At 36.4% G+C, this 27,319-nt stretch overlaps 2 protein-coding genes across 9 annotated transcripts in view; one reads left to right on the forward strand and one right to left on the reverse strand.

The window, feature by feature from the left end:
• CEPT1 (choline/ethanolamine phosphotransferase 1) overlaps window positions 1–25,082 on the reverse strand; it is a 35,075-nt gene extending 9,993 nt beyond the window's left edge. The window contains exons 1-5 of one of the 3 annotated variants that reach the window (XM_087445691.1): window positions 24,954–25,082; window positions 17,144–17,553; window positions 11,508–11,655; window positions 9,941–10,082; window positions 3,806–3,890 (exon numbers count right to left, since the gene is read on the reverse strand). In XM_087445691.1, coding sequence (XP_087301817.1) covers window positions 3,806–3,890; window positions 9,941–10,082; window positions 11,508–11,655; window positions 17,144–17,482 — 714 coding nt within the window. In that variant the 5' untranslated portion in view covers window positions 17,483–17,553; window positions 24,954–25,082. The remainder of the gene's footprint in view (window positions 1–3,805; window positions 3,891–9,940; window positions 10,083–11,507; window positions 11,656–17,143; window positions 17,554–24,953) is intronic. The other 2 variants (XM_087445676.1, XM_004420686.3) reach the window with 2 other exon arrangements.
• A 33-nt stretch (window positions 25,083–25,115) lies between these two features.
• The window catches only part of DRAM2 (DNA damage regulated autophagy modulator 2), a 28,054-nt gene continuing 25,850 nt past the window's right edge, over window positions 25,116–27,319 (forward strand). For 2 of the 6 annotated variants that reach the window (XM_087445708.1, XM_087445738.1), the window contains exon 1: window positions 25,161–25,257. The gene's annotated coding sequence lies outside the window, so the exon portion shown is untranslated. Of the gene's footprint in view, window positions 25,258–27,319 lie in introns of all 6 variants that reach the window. The other 4 variants (XM_014780039.2, XM_087445712.1, XM_087445728.1 and 1 more) reach the window with 4 other exon arrangements.

The raw sequence follows: 27,319 nt of genomic DNA on the forward strand, positions 1-27,319 counted from the left end.
GAACTTCCCCAATTGCTGCAGATAATCCATAATGAGTACTCTGGTCAGAACACACTTAAATACAACAAGCCAGCAATAAACAACGTTCTGACGGGTGTCACATAAGATGTCACAGAAGAAAAATGGAAAGAAGTCTCCACCAGTAGTGGAGACTAGTTCTCCCATTTTTCTGATGGGGAGGCTGTAAGTGTGGCAGTCCACAGTCAAAATAACCTTCAACACTCATATTAAATCCTTTGGGCCCATCACTCCCTTCAACATCCTAATGGTCTACTGATTAAAACGTAAAGAGATCAAGGCATCTTAAATGAATCTGAGTAATTTTAGCTTGTAACAGGTAATAGAGAATCTCTCTAGCTGGAGTGAGGATCCCAGGGGGCCTTCATCACCACAGAAAGGTAGCTTAGAAAGCTCCCTCATCAGGGCAGTTATTACATCAGAAGTACAGCTTTTACAAGTGATTAAGAGGTATAACAGCTCCAAACTAAGTTAGCTAACTACAAAAAAAATTTCTATTTTGAATGTTTCAATTTCAGTTCTCAGTGTTCAGAGAAATATCTAACAAATACATTTGGTTTAAATGCCAAGATTCAGTATTAACTGAGGGATGTGAAAGGATTTAACTGACATTCTGTGGGAGCTGATAAGTATGTTAATCATCTTTTCCCAGAATTTTTTATGTCTCTTTCCTCTCTAATATCAGAAGTAAGACAATTTAATGTATTGTTCTTCTACATGTGACATATGCATTTCAAAGATATACTTGCAGTTAATTTATAAACATAAATTTTTGTTAAGCTATACATACTAAATACAACTGTGTTATAATTTGGATTGGCTACTAGCTTGGTTAACACAGAATATGCACTAGGGCTAAATCCACAATGTCGAAGAAACTCTGATTTGTACAATTTGACCTGTAAGCCATAATTTAAAAAGAAGCATTTTGTTTAAAAAGTCATTGAAGGTATGTGGAATCCTATTAAAGGATCAGATTGCTATTAACAACAGATTTGCAATTTTTTGTAAATGGATCTGAAGTTCTAGGGAACTCATGCATAACCAGAATTTGGTGTTCATTACACACTTTACCAGAAATACCATGGGTGGGGTAAAGTATTGGTAGACTCGAATGAAGATTAGTCTAGAAATTCAACATACTGCCTTCTGATATTTTACTTTCCACTTTTGATAAGGGGCAAACTGGGCATGGCAAGCTCAGATTATTGTTAAATTACATTAACTGTTCAGCTAAGCGATAACTATGAGGATTTTAAATTCCAGTGTTATATAAAGAGAAAGTCTAAGCATCTATTTCTGAGATAAGCTGCATTATTTAAAACAGTATTATCTACCACATGAATGACATATGGATCTTTAGATTATCTCAGAAGACTAAAAAAATCAAAAATCAAAAACACAACAACCTACCCAGTGAGTTTGAGTAAGAAGAGAAAACAGCCAAAGGCTAGAACAGAACAAGTCCTCTAAGAGGAGCTAAAGTTTAGGTGTCAAATTTAAGGGGCAGCCTATCATATCACTTTTGCAAACAGAAGAATTAGAAGAGTTCTCTCACCTCATTCAGTAATAATCTTGGAGTTAAATAAAGGGATCACGGACATATTCTTCCTCTCAAACTAGCACAATCAATTCCAGAAGAAATCTGGAAGCGACTAACACAGGTCTTAAAATTAATATAATAGTAATGACAATGAACACTCACTACATGCCAGGCACTGTAGTTAGCACATTACATTTTTGACTCTTGTAATCTTCACAACTATCTTAGGAGGTGGGGACTATTACCACCATTTTATGGATGAGAAAATTTAGTCAGATAGGTTAAATGACTTTTCCAAGGTATAACAAAGAAAATAAGTGGCAGAACCTTTGAAAGAAATTGGAAGTGTTGCTCCTACACAGTACTAAAACCCTTCTAATTTTTAGTCTACTAATCAACCGGGACAAACATCTGTCATATGTGTTTAACTTGCTATCACTAAGATGTCCACACATTTCAGGATGATGCTTATCATATTCTAACACAATTTTCCCTAAAATGGGAGACTACAACAAGCAATAGCTGACATAAGAAGTTTAGATCCTAATAAATTAAATAGGAAACGAATTAGAAAGAACAACTCTTTCTGAAGCCTATTTTTTTCCCTGAACTTTGTAAAAAAAAAAAAAAGTACGTCTGACAATTTCACTTCAATGACCAAATCAGTTAAAGCAACAAATATTAAAAGCAAAAGAAAATCTCTGCAAATTAGCAACTGGTAAAAGTGAAGACAGTATATCTGGAGGAAGAAAAAACATATTTCCAAAACATTTTCATGATGTTAAAATTCAAATGCACTAGTTTCTGGAAACATTTTAATAGTAAGGGCTCTATAAATATAGGGCACTTTGTTACACAGACAAACAAGGTGAAAGGAAATAATAACCGTCAATATCTTGACTATTAATTTCATTAAGAACATTGGTGGAAAAGATCTATGATGAGTATAATTAATAATAATAATAAATGAGCTATCAAAAATTATAAATCTAGACAACTGCAGTGAGCATAAAGCTTTAGGTTTTTGGAGAAAGTACCAGAAGACAGGTTAAGTGTAAAGGGGTGCTAAAGAATGACACTTCCTGAACTATGCACATTATTCTACTCTAGGAGGGAATCTCACAAATAATTATGCAAATACATTGTAAATTCAATTGAAAATGGCTTTAGTTTTGCTCCTAAAACATGCCTATAGTACTTCTCAGTACTCTCCACATTCCAAGATTTTTGAAAAAAAGATGTAGAATATCCTTCACTATTAGTTTGTCCCCAAAGCCATCATTACTGCCACTGAATAACTGGATTTACAATGTTGCAAGATACCTTTCAGAAATCATTGTAGGAAATCTAATGCAGTCTGGTATTGCTAGAATGATCTGTCAGGTGTCCATGTGAACAGTTTCCCAACACACTCTGAACTGCAAAATAATAGAATCTAAGCTCTATTTTTCTTGTAAATAAACCTTTTCCTAATAAATCTTTTTGAACTTTTAAAAGTCATAAAGTCAAAATTATAATTCTAATATGAGAGAAAAAAGGTACGTTACTTACTCTTAGCATTAAGAAAATATGTATTTACTAAAAAACCCCCCAAAATCTGAAAAAGAAGGGTATTCAAAGGATGACTACAGTAACATGAAAAGCTAAGGATACTTAGTTTTAAAAGCACAAAAAGAGAAGAAAACAGTAAACAAAACAAACAGAAGTAAGAATAGCTTCTAGCATTAATTTTTTAAAAAACCAAGATCATTGAAAATAGAAGCAGAAGAACTAGTATTAGATTGCTTAAAGGATACACTAAAGAAGTCACGAGGAGAAACAGAATCTTTCCCACATTACTACAGAGTCCTCTCAACTTACCTAAGGAAAACTCTGCTTGCTTTATTCTGTTTTCAAAATATAAATACCAAAAAAATTCTATTTAATGGTGGAAAGGTATTTGTTTTAAGAATATTACATAGAGCAAAAATGATATTAGGTATAGTAGGTAAATGGGAGAGAGGATTGTTTTCAGCATCAAATCACTAGAAATATTACTTTTCAAAAAATTTTGTTTAATAGGGTGGATTTTTATTGCCCTATTATATATTAAAATTTGTTTTTTAATAACCTGTTTGTCTGTGAAATACCACCAAGAGGACTTTTGATTTTCTGTTTTTTAATTACTCTGTGCATGACAAAGGTGCTGTCTTGATTGAGTTCACACCATTGTTCACTGGACAGCAAGAATATTCTGGCAGTTACCGTGAAGTTCCAGAACCAAGGTCCCAGGGTTCCTGTGAGAAGCTGGAATATTATAACTATGATCTGGGACTCTGTAACATCGAGTCTATGCACAAGGAAACAAACATTTCAAAATAACTTTACTCAGAGCTTTTGCTAAAGAGCCCTACTAAAACAGGTAGCAAAAACAGATTTAAAAGGTAGCATTCTCCATAAAGACATCTAAAGACTCAATGATACAATTTATACAGTACTATTACTATCCTTATGTATACATGTATATTTCTTACCAAAATCAAAATAGTAGAAAAGTTTAAAAATCAAAACTGTAACACACTGAATAAATGACTTGTAAATAGGCAGTTGGAAACACTAGAAGTAAAAACGTCAACTCTCAATTACTTAGGAATGGTAAACACTACTTGCCAAATAGTCACACTGTCTGTGACATGGGTTCCTTCAGTGCCAGAGCCTATCCAGACTTCCCTGTGGATAGGAGTGCTTCCCAGAAGCTCCAAGGGATAGTCACCTATGTGTTTGAAAAACCACTAATCGTCTCACACCCCTTCGATGCCCCATACCTCATCACGCTCCTCCCTCTCTATCTCAGTAAAATCGGTACATGTTCATGGAAAGGGCAAGTGGGAAGGTGTGAGTGACTTCTCTGGATACGGTTAGAGCAAAAATCAAACTGGTCATCTCTTTGTCCTGTTTCCTGAGAATCTTTAGTCCAGAATCTTATTCTTTTTTCCTCTTTCTCATTTCTTAATTCCACACCAGCATTATAACTCGCTACTACACTGGATTAGTTTATTAGTGGTAAAAATAAGTAAAACATCCAATTCAATCACTAAAGAAGTTTTGGAACACAGATAGTGACAGAAAAGAGTAGCAGTATAAAATAGGCTTTGAATCAAAGCTACATAATCCAAATTAAGAACTGAGGAATGCTAATGAGACAGACACAGGTCCACGATTTTATCTGATGATCTGAGAGTCAAAACAGCAATCTAGGTTTTACATTAATACAAACAGTTGTTTTAGGATATTATCTATAATAATTTAATAAAATTAAAATGGGCAGAGTACAAATGAATGAATCACTGCTGAGAAAAAAAAGGATAAGGAAACTAGAAACTAAAAGGAAAATCTCTGGTATTTAATAATTCACGTGATAAATCTTAAACATTTAAAGATATGCAGATCCTACACAGGCATTCAATAGGAAGTTTCCTAATTCTTAATCCACAGAAAGTGGATTATACATTAACAGACAATAGTTTTTAATTACTAAGAGGTCTTGAATACTTATTCTTTTTTTTTTTTTTCTCCAAATACCTATTCTTTAGAGGTCCTTTGGGTAAGAAGATGAACCGGATTTATCAGACCACCAGTAGAATACATAGCCTATTAACTTTTTTCATTTAACTATAGAAAAGAAAAAGTCAGAAGTTATTTACTTACATAGAAATAAACGTTTGGTGGCAGGGTTTTTAGGTAACGTAAATATGAAACCTTAGAAGCATGAATTGAAAAATGTGATAAAGTGAAGATAAATATTCTGCCTGCTATAATTATAAATAATAAGTACATTAGAAATAACACCTGTAAAATTAATAGACTCATAGAAGAAAACTTAGATATCATCTAATCCCAAACTCTTATTTTACAAATTAGGAAACGAGGCCCATGAAAGTTACGGGCCTTGCCCAAGCTGATATATAGACAAGATAATTTGGAGATAATACTTAAGGCAAGATATACTGGTCTAAGTTTAATTTATTATAATTTCTTTCCTTTTTTTTCCTATGATAACTTGACTATTTTTTTTTTAATGAAATGATAATTTAAGTAAGAGTTCTACCTTTCACAGTGTGGAAGGTGTTTTTTAAGGCCGATGTTTTGCATAAATATAGTTTTATTAAAGATTGTTTACGGTTTCTAAGCATTTAATTGATAAAAATGATTCCATACATACATTTACAAGTTATATATTTACAAATACCTAGATATAGAAGGTTTAAGACTTAAGAGAGGAAATGTGAACTCTTCCATTTAATACAATCCATATACATTTTTAAGAATATTTTACAAATGTTTACAAACAAGCTGCAACTCATAATTCTTATCTTCTTCCACTGGCTCAATCCTTCTACGAAGTTCCAGCCTCTAAGCCCATTTCCCTCTTTCACATCCAGGCTAAGAAAAATCCTAAAGGGCTAAGCTGGGTCTGGAAGGATCCCAATGAGCAGTACTCACATCCACCACATCTCTACTTGCTCAGTCCAGAAGCACTGCGAGGACAGGGGTCTGTCTAGATGTGACAGGTACTAATATTCTCTGTGCAAGGCAGCTTGTAGCCGTGATCAGAGCAAAGTGCTGGAAGATATAACTCATAATTTCAGGGAAGGTTTCAGTGTGATATCAAATCACATTGGCTTTCTCACAATATCTGACTTTAAATGGAAATTATTTAGTTATGGATGAATTAAATTACTGTGCCTATTTTTGTTTAAGACACTATGAGCAAACTTAATAGCGACTAAAAATAGTGACATTAGGAGACTAAGAAAAACAATAAAAATTTCTTATCTGGCAAACATACTATTTCATAAGGTTATTAAATGTATAAACTGAATTTATTATATGTAAAAAAAAATCTTGATTTTTTTCACTAATGTGTGTAGACATCAAAATAAAACAATTAAAATAAAAATGTTTTAAAATAAAATTCCTAAGGAGCCTAAGGCTGCTTTCATTTTCCTCTAAGGAGTAAGAAAAAGTAAATGATTTTTAAAAATTTCTTTACTCAAATTACATTTGAGAGTTGACCTTGTTCTTTCCTAATTAAACAAAACAAATTTAGACTTTCTCCTCTACACATACAAACTTTATTTCAATATTTAACCCATTATACATCTGCCTATTCTATCTGCTCTTGAAAAGAATATGTGAAATCTAAAATGGCATTTTAAGACTTCTTTAGGAATATCTATTTTATTCCATATGCCTCGATTAGATTGGTATTTTGATAAATATCTCCTTAAATGTAAAGAACTCACAGCATATTTCTATGACTGTTATAGCTTGCTTTTAACTTAAAAAAATAAATTCAGTGTTGCTTTAACGTGAATGCAAGATTTCAGAAAATTGTATACAATTTTCCCAAATCAAAACCAATCCCTTATAATACTAATATTTAATTTAAATTGAGATGTTAAATTCAAAGTGGCCTCAATATTTCCAGATATCTTTTCACACTATTGTAAGGAAGCACTACAGTCTCAGTGGGACCCTCTTGCCTGTTATCCTAAACTTCTTTGGTCCTGCATTTTCAGCAGTCTAGCTCCATAAATCAGGTATCTTCAACCTCTTCTCTAGTCAATTTCTTCCATATCCTTAAACCTTCCCCATTAAAAATACAAAACCCTCCTTCCTTTGAGCCCATGTTCTCTCCTCTAACTGATGCCTCACTCCTTCCCATCACAGCCTCACATTTTATAAGTAACCTGTACTAACTTGTGTTTATTTATTCCATTCACCTTTCACCCCATACAATCTAGCTTCTACTCCATCACTACAGAGAAACTACTCTGGATGGTTTCATACTGCCAAATTCAATGTACAATTTTCTGTCCTCATTTTGAGTCTTGGCAGCATTTAGCATTGTTCTCTTTTGAAATTCATCCCTCTTCTGGCTTTTCATTCTGGTATGTCTCCTCCTACTCTGGCTGTTCAATAATTTTCATGGGCTTTTTCTAGGCTTGCTCTCTAGGTTTTCTGCTATTCTTATTCTATTTGAATGCCTAAAATCCCTCACATACATGTTCTAGACAGAACTATCCCTTCAAATAGGTTCCTCTTCCTGCAGTGCCTTTCTCCAACCACTCAAGGAGGGGATCTGGGAGTCATTCCAGTCTCTGCTCTCTCATTCACTCTCCATATCCAAATAGAGACTGTGTCCTATAGTTTCTACCTCTTAAATCACTCCAACCTATCCCTTTCTCTTCAACAGCAGTCATTGTGCTAGTTCAGACTTCATCATTCCTCACATTAATCATGCTGATGCCTTCTAAAGGGAGTCCTTACTTCTGCCACAGCCCACTCCTATTCACCCTCTGAAATGTTGCCAAACTGATCTTTCCAAAAGGTACTCTTGTCATTTCCCTGATTTAGATCCTGCAAAGGTTCCCCACAGATTCAGGATAAAAGTCCACATTTCTTGGCAGGACACAGAAGGCCCTCAATTTTCTGGATCTTCTCCAGCCTTATCTCCTGCCACCTCCCTACAGGCATCTTATGATCTAACAATATGGAACTGCTTGCAGTTCTCCAAGTACATATTTCGTCAAAAGAATACACCACAAGGGAAATTCTAAGACTGGCAAAAAGGAAGCTGTGATATCAAATCGCTCCTTAAAAACACTGTCTATTTACTCTTCCCTTGCTTCCATGGTTCATTCTCTTTCCTTCCCTCAGTTCCCATACCATATGGTTGGTGCCGTTTTACTTGAAAGGGAAAGAGAATAAATTAGGACTAGATGATAAATAAGCTTTGAAAATAAGGGCTTGAAAGTTAACCGTGAGATAAAAACCAATGAAACATAAACTATGCGAAATCCAGATATTAAAAATTCTGGAATTTATACAATGTTATAAACCAATGTTATTGCAATAAACAAAAAATTTAAAAAAAAAATAAAATCTAACTTGAAAAAAAATTCTGCTATTTTTGAAAACAGTAACATCATTAAAAATTATGACTGAATTAGGGCAAACCAAGTGATCTCAGAAGTCTATTATATTTTGTGGTCTTACCTAATGCAGAGAAAGACTATGAAAACATTAATGAGATAAAGTAAAGGCTATGAAAACAATATTGAGAAAAAACATCTGAACATAATATTTTCAATTCCTGCTTTTTTTATATCAGAAATCTTCAATATTTTTTGAGTATTGATTATTTTGTAAACTGCTGATGAATGCACAGGCAGACAGTTTTCAACTGGACACTCATGTCCACTACTGTCACTTATAATAAGGATACCACCTTAAGACGGGCCTTAAATATGTTCTGTAAACTCCTTTATTTTGAAATTATTCTGACATGTCTTTTAGTTAACATCCAAAGTATTAATAACTATTCAGTTACTGTCATAAGTTAAGAATATCTTAAAATCTATTTAAATATGTTTAGCAAAAATCATCTGAACTTAACTTGTAGGGAACAGCTGAATTTCTATGCGTTCTGGCTTTTTCAAGGCGTAGAAAACTAAGTTTATTAGGGATCTAAATTTAAAAAATCCCATTAATGATTCTTCTTAATTAGAGACTAGGTTAAGATGTTCTCCTATCATTTGCTATCAGAGATTTTTATTTTGACATTTCATGAAGTATTCAGTCTTTTCTCAAGTTCGTTCTCTTTTAATCCTACACCATGAAAAAAATAAAAGACTAATCTGAGCCATGTAAATAGGATCTGTGATACTTAATTCAATACCAGTTGGTGAATTCCAATCTTTGCCTCCTAAACTGGTTTTCTCATTAGTCATTTATGGAAAAGTACTGATCACCAGGTAGAAACTATTCATTTTATAGTTTGAAAGGAGTTTGTATATAATTTTTTAAATTCTTAGACATTCTGTTGGCAATAATAATCTATATGATGTGCTCATGTCAAGTCAATTATCAAGAGCTCAGATTTTCATAGACTTATAAATAAAACAATATGAAAAGACTAAACTCTAAGCTATGATATTTAGAGATAAAGCTGCTCTTTGCTCCCATAAACCATTTTTTCTTTCCTGAAAATGCATTTCATATGTCAAAATAAAACAGAGTTAAAGTGAATTAACGGTAGGAAAAAGGAAAGTGAATTTGTTGGAGGGAAAGACAAGTGGATATAAGTGAAGAGAGGCTACTGCTTTTCATATTGCTTTAAACATACTGGTTGGGAAGTTCTAATATTTCCTTTTAAAAAGTGTGATAGAAGGATACATGATAGCGACTGCTAGGTAATAGCTATAATAATGAGGGTTTTAAACTTCCTTTATTTACTAATTTAGTGATTTGATCAATTTCTAATACTCAAATACCTATAAGCAACATTCTCTATATTTTAAAGAGAAAACAAAGTCATCATTAAGTGTTACTTACATTCCAAATCTCAATGTTCCAGAAACATATGTTTGCCAGTGTGCACAATAGAACATGAATGTTCCAGCAAAACAACAAAAAAACATCCAATCAGGGTTTGTCCCCAGCTGCACTGCAATACAAGTTCCAAGAACCACAAAAACTGCAAAAGAAGGATCACAATGAAAATTGAACAGTCTGAACAACAAATATTTACTGAGCTGGAAATGATTTTAGACGAGGCAAAAAGAAGATATGCCGTGAATGTACAATCTTCTCTCCGTTATCTATGGTAACAGGAAAGTATAATATAATCTTTTACATTATTTTTCACTCCATAATTTGAATCTCTTCTTTCACTACACCACTTAGTGGAACCAAGGTCCTTGAAAGCTATTAAAATACTTTAGCATTTTTTAGAGTATTCTCCCAACTTAGCGACAGCGTACTAATTAGCAGTAAAAAAATTACAAGGTGGAGAGTCAAAAAGAAAGAAAAGCAAAAGGCCTAGATAATCACAAAGGGACCTACCTGCTTCAGATTGACAGCTGCCTTTTCTTATTTAGCAAACACCATTATGAGTGACATACATAGCAAAGTCTTCCTATAAAAGTTTGGAACTCAAACTACAGCCCAAAAATGATCATCACTTAAAATTAAAAAAAGGATACTTATCATTCTGCTGTCATCGAATTAAATCAAAATAGCCTTTCGAGATGTCCAACTAGCCTTTATTTAGTGGAAGTTTTGAGTTTTTCTTGAGTCTTAAAAGTTATAAGAGCTTAGCTGTTCCTTCTCTACTAAGAAAGCTGCAGTCAGCGTACACTGACACAATGATTTTAGCACGCACCTACATCTGCAAATCTGAGGTCACAAGGTAGAACTATCAACTATTTTGTTTGTTCCTTTTAAAGTATTTTAAATGCTATGCCAAATGACAAGAAACCAACAAGAACTAAATAAAAATAAATGTGTGTGTGTGTATGTGAGCAGGGGCATTCCTGTCAGGAAGACTAGTTAGAAACTGTCATTTAGTTTCTAAATCTTTTTTCCCTTTAAAAAATTACTGAAATATTTTAAAAATAGTACAAATGAAGACAGATCACCTATAATCTAACTACAGTAACTCATCTATTGCTAGCACTTTGATGTATTTTTTTTGAGCCTTTTCATCTGAGCCCATTATCATACACTTATACTCCAAGTCTACAAGAGAATTTTAAATGTCTACATAATATCCATTTAAATATAAAGACTATGAATTTCTTAGTCTTCTACTATTGAACTCTCGTGTATAATTTATGAGTTTCTTAATGATAACAATTATGCCCTAAGATTTTAAAAACAACAGGTGCCAAAACAATAATATTTAGGGTTAAAATAAGTAGAAATTAACTTAATTTCCCAATACTGACAATAATGAACAAATATTAACCAGATTTATAGTTTTTTGAAAATACTAAAACAATACAAAATTACTTCCTCTGATAACTATTATGACACCATAAACTTATTTATTCTAACACTGTTTATTACATTCCTTTTATCACTATTAATCATTAACACTAAAAAAAAAAATCAACAATACCTGTTGATAGTGAATCACAACCATGATCAAAAAGTTCTCCTAAAGGAGAACTACTATTGGTTCTTCTCGCCTGTTTCCCGTCTATGGCATCCAAAGACTGGTAAATGAAAAGGCCACATGCACAAGCAATGTATGCCCACAGTGGTGCCTGTGAAGTAAAATAAGAAAAGCAAGAGTATTAAGACATGTTAATTCCTATGTTCGGCTCATACAGTTTTCCTTGTAGATATTTTATCTTCCTTCTCTGGAGAAGTATTGGTTAGAAGCTATGGGGGAGAAGACGCAAGTGCTACATAATGAAAAACATCTAAACAATCAGAACTGTAAAAGAACTGAACTCCCTGTTTTGGAAGGGTGCTCAAGCACATGCTAGACAACTACTTCACAAGGGTACTAGAGGAGTTCCACTAGAGATCAGACCAGGTAACTTCCGTAAGACTCCTCCTAACTTTTAGATCCTGAGTCAATTAATGGAATAATCTAATACAGTTTTCCTCAATTGTATTTTTCAAGATGTTTACAGGTTACTATGTGAAAAAAAATTTCCAGGCTAAATCCATGTGGGAAACACCAGATTAAACGTTAAACAGACTTCTCTACTGCAGGACTTCTTTCAGCACTTAATAATGTTAATGAACACTGTGAATATTCAAGAAGAGGACACAATATGCTTCCATTTTCCAAATTTATTTGATCATGTAACTTTTTTTTTTTGAGGAAGATTGGCCCTGAGCTAACATCTGTTGCCAATCTTCCTCTTTTTCTTTTTTCACCCCAATGCCCCAGTACATAGTTATATATCCTAGTTGTGGGTCCTTCTAGTTCTTCTATGTGGGACACCACCTCAGCATGGCTTGATGAGCGGCGAGTATGTCTGCACCCAGGATCCAAACTGGCAAACCCTGGGCCGACGAAGCAGAATGTGCAACCTTAACCACTACGCCACCAGGCCGGCCCTGCGTGTAACTTATTTTTAAACGCACTTCTTTAATGTCCATGGAACAAGACTAGGGAAATGATGATCTAGTACACAGAATGCTTAGAACATTATTTTTCAAATATTTATGATCACATATTCAAAGAATAGTTTCTCTTTTCCCAGATGGAAATTGAAGCACTAATACTGAATTTAAATGTTGTGCATTAAAAAAAGAAGAGCTTCTATTTGATTTGTTCTCCTTAAGAATGGAGAAGAGTGTTTTGTATCTCTTTTCACTATTTTCCCATGCCCAAGCCATGAAAAATTTTTATAATCACAAGATATTTTCTCAGATATTGGTTATTAAGTCAAACTGTATTAAATGCTCAGAGCTGCAAATAATATTCAATATGTTCTGCACTGCAAAGAGGTTTCTCTCTGATAGAGATCTATTTACTTCTCAGTTATTAAAGGTAAAGATCTTCTCTTAAACATTTTCTTGGAGTCTCACATTTTAGGACACTGAGGCTGTTAAAAGGACCATAGTATATACCTCCCCTAAGCCAGAGTTACAAACCCTCAAAGCAATAACTGCGGTCATCTAACCAGTTTACATGCAAGCACACTGGACTGAGTGATTAATCTTGGGACTAAGAACCCCATCTTCTAGACTTTGGGTGTACTGCTTGTTGTTGTTAAAGGACTCTAATAACTCTCTAGAGCTGTACTGTCCTATATAGTAGTCATTAGCCATGTGTGGCTATTTTAGTTTAAATTCACTAAAATTACACCAAAAATTTAGTTCCTCTTTTGCACAAGGTACATTTCAAGTGCTCAATAGCCACATGTGGCTATGGCTACCATACGGGACCACACAGACACAGAACATTACCATCATCACAGAAATTTATATTGAATTACTGTGTTAGGGGACTAGAAAGTTAGGGACTTCTTAAGGTCTAATTAGGATTTTAATGGGGCAAAGCGTTACTCTGGAACAGACAACTTCAACTATTAGTACACACATAATCCTAGAAAACAACAAGATAGTAATTACATATATAAGAAAGAGGGAGCAAAGCCTTCTTGTCTTTGGATTTTTCTTTCCTCTTGTGAATCTGTAGAACATTCAACTAACATTTATATATTTCTTCCTTGTTCCCATTAGTTCACAACCCTCAGAAGAGTTTTAAAAAGAAAGCCTTCTCATTTAGGAATAAGTATGGTCTCAGCTGGGTTAAGAGCCTGTGGGACATACGGAATAAATGAAGGAACTCATGTATCAATCAGGAAACCATTACACCCTGATAGGTGGGTGGGGAAGAACCAGCATAAGCAAATAATCTTATCACAATCCGGCAATTAACTAACTTGCAAAATCTTGCAGAGATGTTCTTATATGAGTCAACTCAGGTGAGAAATTCTAAGAAACATATGATTTTACTGAGCTTTTGGAACAGAACTGAGGGATTTATATACACACAAATATATGCATATGCTGAAGAGTGATTTTTTTTTTCCCTGAGATTATGGGCAATGTGCCATTTTAATTTTCTTTCCATTTTTCTATATTAAAAAAAATCTAACAAGTTTTTAAGTGAATTAAATCAAAAGCATTAAATTTAGCAATATAAAAACAAAAACAAATGAGCATTAAAACAAAAGACTCTTATGATCATATTCTAAAACATTTAAACCTGATAGCGCTCTTATGGGTAACAGTATATAGCTCAGTTCTGGTTTTCCTGTGTATAAAACAGATAACATCAATTTTCTTTATCTGTCTTACATAGCAAGGGTAACTCAAGCATATGTAACACACATCAAGCTGCAAGATAAATTCTAAATTAACTTTTGATTCTAACACCAAAGCTACTAGCTGATGAAGTTTAAACAGTAACAGAAATAGATCATGAGGATATTTTGGTATTCCATATAAAAAGGGAGAAGTCTACATTTCTACCTTAGGAGTTTGAAAAATAAGGTCTGATTTTCCTTTCTTATCTATTGGAAAATTAGTTACAAACTCAGCTGAAACCATTGCAATAGTGACATTCCTTTCTACTAGAAAGATTGGATTCTGAAACTCTAACGTATTAAAAAAAACCCAGTAACATAAAAAGTATATGGAAAGTTCATAATACCTGTAGACACGAAATTTCATGCTCACCCACTGGTATAAAGCCCAAAAGAACTAGAGTTATAATGAATGAGAATGTCCCTGGGTAATAAACTTAACCCTTTGACTCCAAAACACTCATAAAGAAAAAAGTAAGAGAAGTTCAATAAGGACTTAGATGAATTCATGATTCTATACATAATATATTATTAGTGGAAATTAGGAATGGGAGGGGGGTTATGAGGAAGAATAGGTTATAAACCTAATCTTTTGGACCAATGAAATAATAACCATCTACCACTTATTGAGCATTATATGCAAAGCACTCTAAATACATGATCTTACTTAACCTTCATAATACTACAAAATAAGATTTAAAAGGATAAATAAACTGTGACTTAGAGATTTTACATAACTTACTGAAGATGAGAGAGATAATAAGACCATATCAAGGAAGACAGCCATGACCTATTTTAATGTGTTCTGATCTAAGCCTAACAAGGATTTCTACCATGCAGCTATAAACACATCCATGCATAGCCTTTGTTGGACACTACCTTCCCCTGCAGATCAACAAACAGTGGCTCAATCATATTCCACCTTAATTCCTCCCAGCAGCAATTCTGAAAAGTTCTCTGTGACTAGAGTAGTCCCTATTGTGGAAGTTTCCCCAAAGATTTACCGAACTCTAGGGTTACTCCAATAATTCCAAATCACTTGAGAACAGAAGCTGAGGAAAACTATTATAGGGAACATGGTGCCTGGTACACCTTCGGTGTTCAATAAATGACTATTAGTGGCTGAGCTACCTCTGAACCTGCTCTCATTCCCTGATGTCCATCCTGGAATTCGCTTAGGTCTACTGGAAGGCTTCCAATGGAATCAACCCATTTCCCTGTTGTTTGCTGTATCTCTATAGATGTGTGAGATCTGGACCAAATTCCTCTGGAAGTAGATGTCAGGTCCTCAAGTAAGCCACAGGTAAACAGCTCAAAGGACACGTGATAAAGACTCCAAAGATATTTTTAAATGATCACACTGGTTTTTGTTTTTTGAGCTTCCTGATTGATGTAAAGCAAAAGAGTTAAGAAAACGAGGGAAAACCAGAAATACATCCATACAATCTCTATGGACTGTATTTGTACAGTATAAGAGGAATTAAAGGTATTCAAGGGTGAGGGAAAATGAGCATCTGGAAGAAGACAAGAGAATACCAAAACATATTTTAGAGGTAACTGTGACCCTCAATAGCTGTTTACTTTAAGAGCTATATGTGGAAACAAATGAACTGATGAAAATAAAGTGTTAGAGTGTTGGATGGTGATAATTTTATCTCAAAGGACAAATCATCTGAAAAGACTACTTTTTAAATAAAAAAATTACTTCAAGCTTAAAACAAGACAAAGAATGTTGTGGTCATTATGATTTCATATGGTTCAGAGCAACTTTTGAGACCTTTAGATAAGGATCGCCTTCTATCTTCTTGGGTTCTCTGTGACTGATCACTCTGATTAACACAGGCACAACAAGTGTTTCTCATGCTCTTTCATCTACCTAACTACTTTAGTTCACCTTTTGACAAGGAAATTCTAAAACCAAAGAAATAAACATCAATTTACCCATTCTGATAAAGGGCTCTAGTTTCAGTTTTGATTCTATATAACGGGTATAGAGGGTAAAAGAGGGAACAGCAGTAGAAAGATTTGTATTTGAGAAGGCCCAGGAAGAGAGTCTTTGTTAGCAATACCACACTTCCTTTCTTAACGTCAGCCACAGCAGGATACAGAATAGGAAATACACTATATTGACTTTTTCTTACACTTCTTTTGCCTTGTTAGAATAGAGATATACCGGAAGTCTATCAGCCACTATGTTTTAAGAGGAAGAGAAAAGGGATATTCAAAAATTCTCCCTGGAATGTTGAGGAAAACACTTGTGATAAGACTGATTTACAGCCATGCCATCTCACTACCAGAGACTTTTTTCTCTGATCATTTTAAACTTTGCTAAGACTTTATTCAGTCATTTTTAAAAAATGGGATAAAACTCTTTTGTAAAGAATTGAGATTGACTGATTTTAAAAGGAACATTTTACATGTTAATCCATGCTAATATTAATTTACCTACTAGGATCAGAGTCAACCTTTCGCTTCTGGTTTCTCATAAGCATAGTGTATAAACTAGATTTTAGCTATTAGCTTTATTAACAGTATGTGTGATAGGATAGTTTAAAACAGTTGACGAATAGCTGTCAGGTTATCTTATTTTTATTTTTTTTTTTTATTTTTATTTTTTTTAAAGATTTTATTTATTTATCTTTCCCCCAAAGCCCCAGTACATAGTTGTCTGTCATAGCTACACATCCTTCTAGTTGCTATATGTGGGACGCGGCCTCAGCATGGCTGGAGGAGTGGTGCCTCGGTGCGCACCCGCGATCCGAACCCGGGCCGCCGGCAGCGGAGCGCACGCACTTAACCGCCAAGCCACAGGGCCGGCCCAGGTTATCTTATTTTTAGCTAAAAGAACCTAAAAATCCCAATTACAGTGTTTCTGGTATATAACAAATGTTCATATTTGTTGTTAAGAAATTCCTCTTACCTGCTCTGTAGCTGTAGGGCAGTAGAAGACTAATAAAACAGTTGTACAGATGTTTATTGACAATCCAATGATGGTGATGAGATTTGGGGCAATCCAGGAAGGAACTCTTCCAACTAGCCATTCCCAATACCCTTGCATCAAGGGCTCAAGCAAGGACCGTCCAGCACTCTGATATCTGTGTTCTTCTAGTCGTTTTAGTTGGTGTCTTGACAATGGTGGTGTAGGTAACTGAAACAATTTATTTAATACACACCCTGGAGTACTCATATGCCCGAAGCCCACAGAGGACTCCGGGTGAGAATCTCCACATCGTTTCCTTGCTGACCGAGGCCCACTCATGGGTCTTGGCTTTCTTTTATTTGGAGAAAATAATGTGTCTTGTTTTATAGCTTTTTATGGCTTGTCTTTACCTGAAAAAAAAAAAAAAGATACATTTGTCAGCCACTATTCATATCAATATCAGTAAATTAAAAAAAAAAAATCAAACTGGTAATAGAGTAATACATATCAAATAGGGATCAGAAAACCAGGGATCTATTTTTAGTTCTAGTTCTTAGTGGTGGTGTGAGCCAAAAGAAGTCATATAACCTCACCCTTATTAAGTGAAAAGTCTTAAACGATTTTTTTTTTTTTTAAGATTTTATTTATTCATTTTTTTCCCCCCAAAGCCCCAGTAGATAGCTGTATGTCATAGGTTCACATCCTTCTAGTTGCTGCACGTGGGACTCGGCCTCGCGTTGGACGGAGAAGCGGTGCCCTGGGGCGCGCCCGGGATCCGAACCCGGGCCGCCAGCATCAGAGCGCGCGCACTTAACCGCTAAGCCACGGAGCCGGCCCTTAAACGATTTTAATAGTAATATGTCTCCTGTTACTTCACGGTTTGTCTGGCTTCAAAATTCATTCTCCTTTTTTTTCTATCTCACACTGCTTTCAGTATAATGGAACAAATCTTTGAAATGACCTAATCATTTCACATATATGGAAACCGAGCTCCAAAGGCATACTCAAAGATAGCTAGCAAATTAGTATTAATATTAGAGGAATGACTTGAATAAAATGAGTCTTAAACTAGATTTTTATTTAATGCTAACAGCTAACATTTATTGAACACTTACTATCTACTAAACACTTTAAGCACATTTTTATATATTAACTCATTTAATCCTCACAACAACCCTAGAATGTAAGGACTATTAATTATCCCTATTTTTATAGAAAATGAAACTAAGGCACAGAGAGACTAACTAAGTTGCCCAAGCTCATACAGCTAATAAGTGAGGTTCAAACAAACACAGGGTCTCTGTTTAAGCTAAATTAAAAGATAAAACTTATTAGTGGAGAGGGATATAGATGGTATTCCAGGCAGGAATAAACAGCAATGAAAAAAAATTAACCATAAGAGGACAGTATATATGTATTAGCAGAGTGACGTAATGAATTGAGGTAGTAAAACTAAAAGTATAGGTGCATTAAGTGATGACTGTTCATAAAGGACACAGGTTCAATCCCTGAAGTACTTGCACTTGACTTAGAAAAGATTAGAGAAAACATAATTATTATAAATTATTAAGCAACGTAAGAAAATAATGACAAGTATATTTTCAAGATGAGTAAGATAAATACATACATTCATTAGAATGGAGAAAATAATGAGAACACTTAAAAATTAGTATGGTGACCTCAAAGGTTTGAAGTGGTGAGGGCCTAAAGTAGGGTGGTAAAAATGGAAATATGAAAGACAGTCAATATAAGTAATGTCTATTTAGAAGGAAGAATCAAGAGAAAGTATTTAGGGATTAGAAATGAGGGGTGAAGGAGCAGAAGAAAAAAGGAATCAACAGTCAGAGACTAGTGGTACTACTGTCAAAAGGGAGGGTTGGGAAGGAAAATCAGTTATTTTGGCTTTTGCAGGGGGATGTGAGAGGATCTGGGGATGAGGGTAGTAAAGACACACATGCAACTTTCAAGTAGAGATGTTTTAGACAAAATCAAATGACTGGAGTTTGAGTAAGAGAAAAAAATTTCAAGTTATTGACTTAGAAGCTAAAGTCTAGCTAAAGGCTAGAAAATAGAAAAGGTCTTGAAGGGATTAACTATGAAGAGAAAAGGAAAAGAATTAAGAACCTTGTGGGAAACTCATGGTTAGTGAGCAGGAGGAAGAGAAGTCATAAGAGGATTATTTAAAAAAAGGAATAACCTTAATAGAATGAAAAACGGTAGTGGCATTGAACCAAGAGAGTTCTTTGGTAGACAGCTATCCAGAATGCAATATGAAATTCCCAGAAATGCTGAACTATGGGAATACAGAATGTGATACAGGGTCTAGGACATCTCAACAATGTACCTAGTATCAAACCATGCACAGCACTTCTTCCCTCTATTCCCATAAATAACAAATTCCAGAATATCAATGTCACTAATGATCTAAAGTGGCATCCAAAATCTCAATCAGGTATCTCAATAATTAGTTCAGAAAAATAGTTATTATAGTCATTAAATGTTTTAAATAAATTCTCGAAAAACTCAAAAGAACCACCAATGCCACAATTTAACTAACTGAAGTGCTCTGAAATAAAAACATTGAAATAATTTTCAAACCAAGGCAAATGAAAAGCTTATTTCAAAGAATTTTTCCACACACCCAACTGTATCACAAAGCAACTGAGTAAAACTGGTTTTTGTTGTTGTTTTTTTTTTTTTTTGGTGAGGAAGATCAGCCCTGAGCTAACATCCATGCCAATCCTTCTCTTTTTGCAGAGGAAGACTGGCCCTGGGCTAACATCTGTGCCCACCCTCCTCCACTTTATATGGTATGCCGCCACAGCATGGCCTGAACAAACGGTGCATCGGTGCGCGCCCGGGATCCAAACCCAGGCTGCCAGCAGCGGAGCGCATGCACTTAACTGCTACACCACAGGGCCCGCCCCTTAAAACTGTTTTTAAGCAATATTTATATAATGTCAAACAACTGGTTACAAGATCATTTTAGATCAAATTACAGACTGATAACCATCAAAATACTTAGCTTCACAGTAGCCAAATTTTCTATAGTTAAATTGAATTATGCATTTTCATATTTGGTGAGCTATAACCAATCAGCTCTTATAGAATTCCACTTAAAATGGGAAAAAAAGTTTAGCCAACTCAATTCATGTTTTATTATTGTAGTGTTCCATTCTCCTATTGTTTTAAAAAAAAAAAAGGTGACATATTGAGAGTGCTGGCCTGCTTTTGGCACTAAACAGCTATATAAGCAAGTGATCCTAATGGTTTTAGGTTTGAGCATTTGGCAGGACTGTATGATAAACTGATACTTTCCTTCTGAGTGTTTTCCTCCTCTGACCTATATTTTTATTTTTTAGCTTCTATTTCTCTTTTAGAAAAATCTACCTTTTGACAAATCTTTCTAGATCTAGCCATTATATAATCCATACTTGAAAAAAAGCCAATGAGTTTCTGAACATTTCAATTTGGCAACATTGTATCTGTAAAGCTTTTAGCAACAAGATTGCAAATATAAATTCAGATACATGTAGCCCCTGACACAGATAGCTACTTTGCTTTCAACACATAGTGCCACACATCCATCTCCGCTCTTTCTTCCTCCCATAATACCTGAGACCTAGAGGCTACTGCCATAAAAACCATTTCAGGAAAAAACAGGAGCTTCTGAATTTCAGTAAATGAAAAGCAAGCATATCTCAAGGAGGCAGGATAGGGTAGGTGGCTGCAATAGGAAGATTGGACTATATGGAGAGAAAGGGAAAAAGGATGTGGGATGGGAATATAGAAAGGACGTATGAATATTACAAAAGTTATTTGAGCCACTTGAAATTTTTATCTGGAGTCAGGCCTACACCCAAAAGGGTGAGGAGAAAACACTCTTTTCTTGTCACACTACAAGGAACTAAAAAAATTAATGTATGAAATTAAAATGATTGCTGGATAGCCTAGAAACCAAGCCACCAGTGATAGGTTTTTACGAGAAAATGGATTTCAAGTTCCAAATGCATTCAGCCAATATCTGAGCACAGTAAACAAGACAGACATAGTCCCAGCTCCCACGTCCAACGGGGAAATAACTAAAAACAGGTAAACAAGCAAATAACATTACACATTATGATGGGTACTTTGAGGAAAACAAAGTGCAGAGCCAGAAAATAGCTGGGGAGTGCACATTTTAGATAAGGTGGTTGAAGTCTATGAAAAGGTGGCATTTATACCAAATCCCGAGGAAGAGAAGGAGCTAACCATTCCAAGAGCAGGAGAAAGAACAGTACAAGAAAAGGGAACAGGCCCTGAGGAAAGAAAGAGCTCATCTTGTTCAGATACCTTAGAGATCATTATGGTTGGATAGTAGTACACCAGATGGAAGAGTGGGATAAAATGAAGTCTGAAAAGCCAGACAATGCAGAGGTTTGTAGATCACGGCAAGGAGTTGAGATTCTATTGATATTATGGAAAGCCATCAACGAGCTTATAAAGAAACCCGTAATTTTGTAGCACAGCCTATTTGTCAACTGAGGATACATTTTCATAAATCATAACAGTAAAAGTATTTTAAATTGTAAAAAAATTCCCATCACCTGGAATTCAGTTAACAATAATATTGATCCGAGTCCTATAGCTGTTGTAACCTTTCCACTTGTAATCAGCAAATTCCCCTCCTCTGTTATAACCTGGTTCTGGTGTGCTGCTCCCTTCACAGCACTTATCACATTTTGAACTTTTTTTGTGTGTTGTTTTTTTTGTCTTTTCCACACAGTGGTCTGTAAGTTCCATGAGTGTAGGGGCCATGCCTGTCTTAACATTCTTTTCCCAGAATCTCATACCATACCTAACACTAAGTAGGTAATCAGTACTTATTTGTGGAACAATGAACACATATGATTCATCTAGTATTTAATGAGCACCTAGTTGTTCTAGACCCTGAGGAAACAGAAAGATTGAAACATAGTAGTCCCCTCTTATCCGCGGTTTTGCCTTCCACAGTTTCAGTACCCAAGTCAACCATGGTCCGAAAATATTACATGGAAAATTCCATAAACAAACAATTCATAAGTTTTAAATTGTACCCCATTCTGAGTAGCGTGATGAAATCTTGCTCCATCACGCCCAGGATGTGAATCATCCCCTTGTTGGATCCCCAACCATCATCGACATATTCTGCTCCTGACATCCACCCATCAACATCGTCACGGCTAGATGATCCTCCTTCTGAAGTACTGTCAGGTCAACAGTAGCCCAACGCTAAGTCACATGCCTATGTCATTCACCTCACTTCCTCTTATCACGTAGGCATTGTATCATCTCACATCATCACAAGAAGAATGAGTACAGTACAATAAGATATTTTGAGAGAGACTACATTCACATAACTTTTTATTACAGTATATTGTTATAATTGTTCTATTTTATTATTAGCTATTGTTGTTAATCTCTTACTGTGCCTGATTTATAAATTAAGCTTTACTATAGGTATGTATGTATAAGAAAAAACAGTAATACATAGGGTGCAGTACTATCCACAGTTTCAGGCATCCACTGGTAGTCTTGGAATGTATCCCTCGTGGATAAGAAGGGACTACTGTATGCCGTCTATGCCCTCAAGAAGCTCAAAAGAATGATAGGGAGGGAGTCTTGTAAACAACAAAGTTATAACATGCTGTGAACAAACTGTTGTGGGAGTCCAGAGGAGGGGAGACATACAGTCTAATAAAGAATTTTCTTTGTGCAGACATAAACATTTATATGAAAAGTCCAACAGAGGTACAAAAATATAACCAGAGATATTTAATGAATATTTTACTAAAATTCACACAGTTTGTGGACCTCAAATCTATGATGTAGAACATCTGTGCTTATAGCAGCTGAGGATAAGGGCATGCTGCCTACATTATTCCTGTGTTCATTGGAGAATATCTGACAAGTACCACACTAAAAAAGAAACCTCCAACTGCTCAGCAGAGCATAAGGTAAGCTTAAACAATCTCCAACCAGTAGTGTGAAATTCCAGAATTCTCATCCCCCCAGATCTAAGAGTGCCAAGTTTTGAGCTGCACTGATTTAGCAGTACATTTACAGTCTTTTCACAGGAATTGGTGACTACACAGCTCTTTCCAACCTTTATGGCACTACTAAAGGAAAATACTAAGGGCCAACACTATTTGGGAGTCAGAGCAAATTACAAAAAGCAAGTGAAAAAAAGAAAACTAACAGGATCACAGGATTACATTCAGCATTATTTAACAAGTGATACACTGAACAAGTTAGCAAAAACAAAAGCCTTTTCAGCAGACTTGGAAGCAGAAACAGTACTGGGTAATACAATTTAGATCTACTGTTTTGCTCAAGTAAAATCTTGCATTCCTTATAAAAAGAAAACTGCTTCCTCCAGGGGAAAAAAAAAAAAAAGCAAAAGCCTAGCATTTTATAGATTATTTTCCTATTCTCTTAAAAAAGACAGCACAGCATGAGCCCTCAGAAAAAAACATCACCAGCAGTTTTAGCCAGCTTAAAGAATAACTCTGCTGCCTAGAAAACAAATCGACTACATAGTAAAATATACTTGGGATTATAAAAAAAGTTTAGCGCTATGTAGCAAACATTTAATAGTGCTTATAACGTAATTTTAAAAGAGAGATGGGGTGTGAGAGAAGAAGGAGAACGAATTTATGAAACCACAGTTGTAAATACTCAGTAATAAGCTGTTAACTGGATAACAAATAAAGATGCCTGCGTGGAAAAGGTTAATACAAGAGGCAGATTTATCTAACATTTCTTAAACGGAAGAGTTGTAAAAACAAGTTGTACAAGGGGCTTTGACTAGTTTTTCTCCGCAAAATGCTTTTAGAACTTCAATCTCTGGAATTTTATGTGAATATCAACGGTTCTAAAGTAATAATGCTCTAAATGCCCTTACCACAGTCTAACTTGTGTTATTAGTCAATTCAATACACACATGGAACACATTACTACTAGTTCGAGAATAGAAATCGAATCTTTATTCTTTGTCCACATACAAGATAAGATGCTAATATTTGTTGCAAAATAACCATGCGTTTGCCTACTATGGTAATACGGATTCACTAATGAACTAAGAGACTTCAGACAAAAGTATATATAGAATACCAATGATGCAAAACAGTAAAAACGACGCAAAAACGCCAAGCACCGAATTGGAGAAAAGTTAAACGCGGCTAAAAGTAAAGATCTCATTCATCCAGTGTTCCTGGGACTACCGGCAAACACCAGTAACCCTCCTGTCCTTTCTCTTTCCTAAACACACTGCTGAAACGAACCCTAGCGGGCAATCTCAGAGCTTGTCAAAATACGCTGAAATTTCTAGAAAAGTTGCTGACCAAAAAGAGTGGCCCAGCCACGAAACACCAGCACCGCATTCCAAAGGGAAAGCAACCACGGCAAAGGATGCAACACGGTTTGTGGACTCGGCAGCACCGGAGCAGGATGGTGTGGACCTGACAGGCAAGGTCGGTTCCCGGCCGGCAGCGCCCCCAGTCCTCGGCCCGCCCAGCCCTGACCCGCCGAGGTTCTCCCCACCACGACTCCCGGCTCCCGCGCTGGCACTTCGCCACCTCAATCTCCACCCGGGGCCAGAGGGGCACTCGCCCTTCGCCCTCCCCACAGCCCCGCGCGCCAGGCCACCCTGCGCGAGAAAGAACTGCGTTCGCCTCGCGCGACTCCATACACAGCTATAACCCAATGCCCCACCCTAGAGCATGCAGCCCTCCTTCCACCCCTCTTGAGAGTCGTGACCCCCACACACGTCCTTCACATCCTGGTCGCTTACCCAACACCGAGCCCCGCAGCCTTACCCCGACCTCAAAAAGCACACCCCTACAAGTAAGACCTCCGACTCAAGCCGACTGGGTGACTCTGATCGGCAGCAGCACGTTCACGACACTTTCGCGATTGCCGTAAAAGGATACAGCGTCCGAACGAGCGGCGGCGCGGGCGCGCTCCTCGGGGCAGTAGGCGCGCCCCGGGCCTAGCCTGGCTGCTCGGGAGCGCGCCCCGAGGGCCCCGCCCATCTCCGTCCAGCCGGCAGGCTCCGTCCAGCCGGCCACCAGCACAAGCGGGCTCATCCAAGCAAGGTAGGCCGGAAAGGGGACGTGGACCGACCCTGGCCGGCTCTAAGTGTGTGTGTCTGAGGATGGGTTCGCGCGGGTCGGGGAAGTGGACGCAGCCCGGAGCCCCCCACCCCCGAGGTGGGCGTGCGTGTCGCGTGCCGGCTCGCCCTGCCTCCAGGGGCCACACTGTGCGGGGCACGGGAGAGGGACGGCGTGGTGGCTGGAGCCGCGAGCGGGCGCCCGGTCTCTGGGGGCGGGGGCGGGTGCTCCGCGTCTCATCTTTCGGTCGCCGTCCTTGTCTCTTTTCCCTTTCCCGTCGCTACCCCCGTTTCCCAAGCCGGCCCAAGCTCCGCCTCCCGCATCTTTTCCCGGCCAAAGGCAAAGATCTTGGTCAGAGTGCTTCGCGGCTCGGGAACAAGGCAGCGGTCTAAATAATTCCCTGTTTTGTTTTAAGCGGTTACCGAGAACCTTCGCCCCGGTCCCACAAAATCTGCGGTTGAATACGCGTTCCAGTTGTCACTCCTGGGCTCACATTCCTTGGTGGGGAGACAGGGGGTGAGGTTTGAAATTGAGATCTGTGGTGACCTTGTGTTTACACGAAGCTCGCGTCTGCTGTGCTCAATTCTATCGCGGGAGAGTGGGCCCAATTTACCTTACTGAAAGGTAAATGGCAAGTCCTTTGTATCCTCACAGCTGTGCTTTACATTAAGATACATTTGGAAAACAGAACACACCCCGGAAATGGTTTTTCCGGTTCTCTCAAATTTTAATTTATAAATCAGTACCCAAATGCATGTCTGTAATTTGCGTTGCATCATCAGGTTCTCCACCATTTCTTTCCCTGTAACACTTGATTCAACTTATAAAAAAGTTACTTAATCTTCTAGACTCTTTAGGATTTAACCATTACAAGAATATTACATTTGTCAGGAGGCTAAGTTAGACTTTAGAAAAATAACCATTTTCTATTATGCTTTGGGCCTGATGGTTCTGTGCACCTCTTAAAGAAGCTTAGGGCTTTCCCTCTTCACTTGGAGTATCCAGAATTTACTTTCTTCTTGTATCTTAGCAGTCACCACTTAGAGGAGACAGCATAAGGAATTCATCTTATTACCAGTGGCATTTAAATATTTGAGAAATTTAAAAATTGTAACTACAGTTCTGATTCAGGGATCCTCAAAGAAAACAGAGAAGATAGGTGAGAGATGCAAGAACATTTTGTTAAACACTCTTAACTGCTATTGAAGGTTATTCCTGCATATTTTCAAGTATTTTGAAAGGTTGTTAAATTATTAGCCATTTAAATTCTAATTTTGCTTGGTTGGCAGTTAGCCAGTCATGCTTCCAACTTTCCAATGTGAAAATACATGGGCAATGGTTTTCCTCACCTAGTCGGTGCACTGAAATTTCTCCGTTGTCGTTAGCCAAGTAGTAAGCCATTTTAAGCCCGCTTCTCTTCTAAATTGTCAGTTTAAACAACTGGAACTCTCAGAGCCTAAGGAGCTATGGATCCAAGATGATTCATGTATATAAAGAATTGAGTGTTGTCGTTTCCCATCGTTGTGGCTGCTTATGGTTTTACAGAATTGATAAATCAGCTCTCATTATTGTATTGTATGCTTATTCTGTTCTACTCTAAGGAACAAACCTTTAGATGGCTACTTTACAGATTAGAATACTGTAACTCAGAGAAGGTAAGTAACTTGCCTGGACTCATACAGCCGGGGTATGATAAAGCTAGGATTTTTCACTTAGATAAATCTGATTTCGCAGCTGTGGTCTTTCCATTGCATCACATGGACTAGTTAACGCTTTATTTTGCTTAATAATAAGCTATCATTTTTGTCTGTCCTTCTATAGGAGGAAACTCAGTGTTTTTCCTTTTATTTTATCCTTTTTGAGATCAGTGAAAGGTGTCTAATGTGAGAAAGTATGAGAAAATTGATACCTAGATTTAAAATATTTAATTCTAGATGGTACAACATAATTGTAAAACACACAAAAAATAACCTGTTAATAATGCTATAGCATAGTGTTCTGCCCATGAACAGTGTTGGTGCATTGTCTTGAAATTGTACATGTTTAA

Source organism: Ceratotherium simum, chromosome 2, assembly GCF_057802395.1.
Source record: "Ceratotherium simum simum isolate JZ-2026a chromosome 2, ASM5780239v1, whole genome shotgun sequence".
NCBI lineage: Eukaryota > Metazoa > Chordata > Mammalia > Perissodactyla > Rhinocerotidae > Ceratotherium > Ceratotherium simum.